At 31.1% G+C, this 2,516-nt stretch overlaps 1 protein-coding gene across 1 annotated transcript; it reads left to right on the forward strand.

The window, feature by feature from the left end:
* The first annotated feature begins 431 nt into the window (after positions 1 to 431).
* Positions 432 to 1,799, forward strand: LOC116350494 (casein kinase I-like). The gene is made up of 5 exons (XM_031782287.1): positions 432 to 601; positions 663 to 940; positions 1,006 to 1,102; positions 1,169 to 1,434; positions 1,499 to 1,799. Exons 2-5 carry the CDS (start codon positions 719 to 721, stop codon positions 1,715 to 1,717), a joined length of 804 nt encoding a protein of 267 aa, XP_031638147.1. The 5' UTR covers positions 432 to 601; positions 663 to 718; the 3' UTR covers positions 1,718 to 1,799.
* The last annotated feature ends 717 nt before the right edge of the window (positions 1,800 to 2,516 follow it).

Raw genomic sequence — 2,516 nt, forward strand, 5'->3', positions numbered from 1 at the left:
GGACAAAAATGCTACAATGGATACCAACTAAGTTTCTTTTTGCATTTTTACGGTAGGTGTTGCATTGTCATTACTATTTACATTGGATTCTTATTTAATCGATGAAACATTTTTTGTTGAAATTATTGTAATTTATAAACAAATTAATTTTTTTATAAAAAAAAAATTTTAATAAATTTTTTAATGAAAAATGTTAGAAAAATATTTTATGACATGTTTTTTTTTCAACGATTCAATAATTATGAATGTGTATGCATTTTAAATGAAGAGCTTATATATTGTCAAGCCAAAAAAGTATTATTGTGAAATGACAGAGTGACATTTACATCAGCGCCGTATATCGAATTAATTTCGCTTGGCATAGGGGGAAATATTTTGACAGATAGTACTCGATCCTTTTTCATTTTATAACCAATAGTAACATTGATTGTTTTTTTTTAGAAAGGAGAGAGAGCACTGATACCATCGCTCCTTGCACAATATGTAACTAAATATTTTGAACTTGGCGGCGTATCGAATCTGACTCGTTCCAGTGAACACAAACTAACACTTGTAGGAACAAAAGAGCTTGGTGAATCAGCTCATTCGCTTGTTTGGAGAGGTATACTAATAAAAAGAAATGCAAAGTCCTTGTGATAACGTTTGATTATTATGAAATGCAGGTAAATATAATGATAAACACGATGTTGCTGTGAAATTATTTTGGGATGAACATTCGATGAACAAGGAAATGAAGATTTATAAGGTTTTAAATGCAGACGATCCCAAAATTGAAGATAATCAAATACCCAGAGTTTATTTTAATGGAAAAATCTTTGGAAAACACTATGCAATTGCATTGTCTTTGTTTGAAGGCACATTGGGCGACTATTATGCTGAGGACAATCCGAAAAAAAGTCGTTTATCGGATGTAGACATTTTATACGTTTTTTTGCAAGCGGTATGGACAAATTACATTTTTTTTAAATATACAAATATCGTTCTAACTTTTAACGAAAAAATCAGGTCAAAGGATTAAAATATCTTAGCTCCAAAAATGTTGTGCACAATGACATTAAGCCTAATAATTTATTCTACCGGGGTCGAGAGGTATTCGTTGGAGGTGGGTGGTAAATCTTTTTCGAATATTATTCAAAAAATGTTGATGCGTAATTTTTAACTAAATTAGATTTTGATCAATCTTCATTGAATGGCGAGAAAAGTTTGGGAAATACACCGTTATTTGCGTCTGCAAATTATTTTGCGAATAAGACTCGACATCCGAGAGACGATCTTGAGTCGCTTGTCTATACCATCTGGTTTCTTGCCGGCGTACCGATGGAAATGATCAAGGATGAAAAGTCACCAATTCCAGCGTTCATACGTATATCCGAAGGGCGAGCGTTGTTCGAAAACCTGAAGAAAGGGAAGACCAATGCTAGACAAAAAATTATGGTTAGTTGATTATTTAATGAATCTAATTGGAATTAAAATCAATTAAATAATTTGGTGTTTCTAGAAAAAATGTAAATATTTAAAAAATAAATATGTTCGAGGTGTATTTGAGGATATTTGGGACAGTGAATTATTGGCTCCAAGTGATCAAACAGTTCCCCACTACGATGGCATCATTGTCATAATAATTGATGCGATCAACAGTATCAGTAAAAATAAACACGCAATACAAGGTGATTGGTTTTCAGATGGTTGTTGTGCCGTCTTATCATTTTGCTCATAATGAAGACAAATCTTATTTTTCTTACCAATTAAATAATATCAAAATAAAATTTGAGTTCAAAACACCAAACGAAAAACAATAAGACATGCTTGTTTTATTCGAAACTATAGATCAATTTCACTGTTATCAAACCATATGTTCAATGCAAAATATTTTCTCCGATCTAAATTTCAAGTGATAACGTCTACTCAGTGTGGAGTTCAACACGGTTAATACTATATAGAGAAGAGAAGAAGTTGAAAAAATAATGATCGATATCACTATTTGCTTCTATTTTTCAATTTAATGACGTTCACCAAAACAGACTTTACATTCCAAATGGTTTTAGAAACAAAATTGCCATTAATTTCCATTCAAAATGAAATTTTTGTTTAAAACGCTTGCGTTAGTGAATTCTTTATAAAGAATTCGACTGAAACATCATTAGAGAGCCGTATATAAAATGATAAGCATTGTCGATTAACAATATATATTGTGTTCGAGAGACTCGATAAAGAAACAAACTACTTTTAAATCAATCTTTTACAATGAACATCTTAATTCATTGTCTATTAATTAGCGGTCTTTTAGTTCTAGTGGTAAGCAAAATTATACCTTTTTTTCTTACAATAAGAATAAATATGGTACATTAAATTTTGAACAGAACGCAGATGACGATCTGGTACCATCTATGACGAAGGATTCTGTAGATGAATATTTTAATATTGGTGAACAGGATTTGACTGGATCAAGTGTACTCAGGTTGAAACTTTTAAAAGGAAAAGAGTTAGGCAGATCACTTCGCTTGTATGGAAAGGTA

Source organism: Contarinia nasturtii, unplaced genomic scaffold, assembly GCF_009176525.2.
Source record: "Contarinia nasturtii isolate CC-2019 unplaced genomic scaffold, AAFC_CNas_1.1 Cnas_scaffold_4188, whole genome shotgun sequence".
NCBI lineage: Eukaryota > Metazoa > Arthropoda > Insecta > Diptera > Cecidomyiidae > Contarinia > Contarinia nasturtii.

What these genes read in the sequence shown, in the direction of transcription:
- LOC116350494 (XM_031782287.1), top strand. Translation starts at nt 719, where the DNA reads ATGAACAAGGAAATGAAGATTTATAAGGTTTTAAATGCAGACGATCCC. An exon ending in TATACGTTTTTTTGCAAGCG is followed by an intron (nt 941 to 1,005) that starts GTATGGACAAAT and finishes CGAAAAAATCAG; the next exon opens with GTCAAAGGATTAAAATATCT. An exon ending in ATGCTAGACAAAAAATTATG is followed by an intron (nt 1,435 to 1,498) that starts GTTAGTTGATTA and finishes TGGTGTTTCTAG; the next exon opens with AAAAAATGTAAATATTTAAA.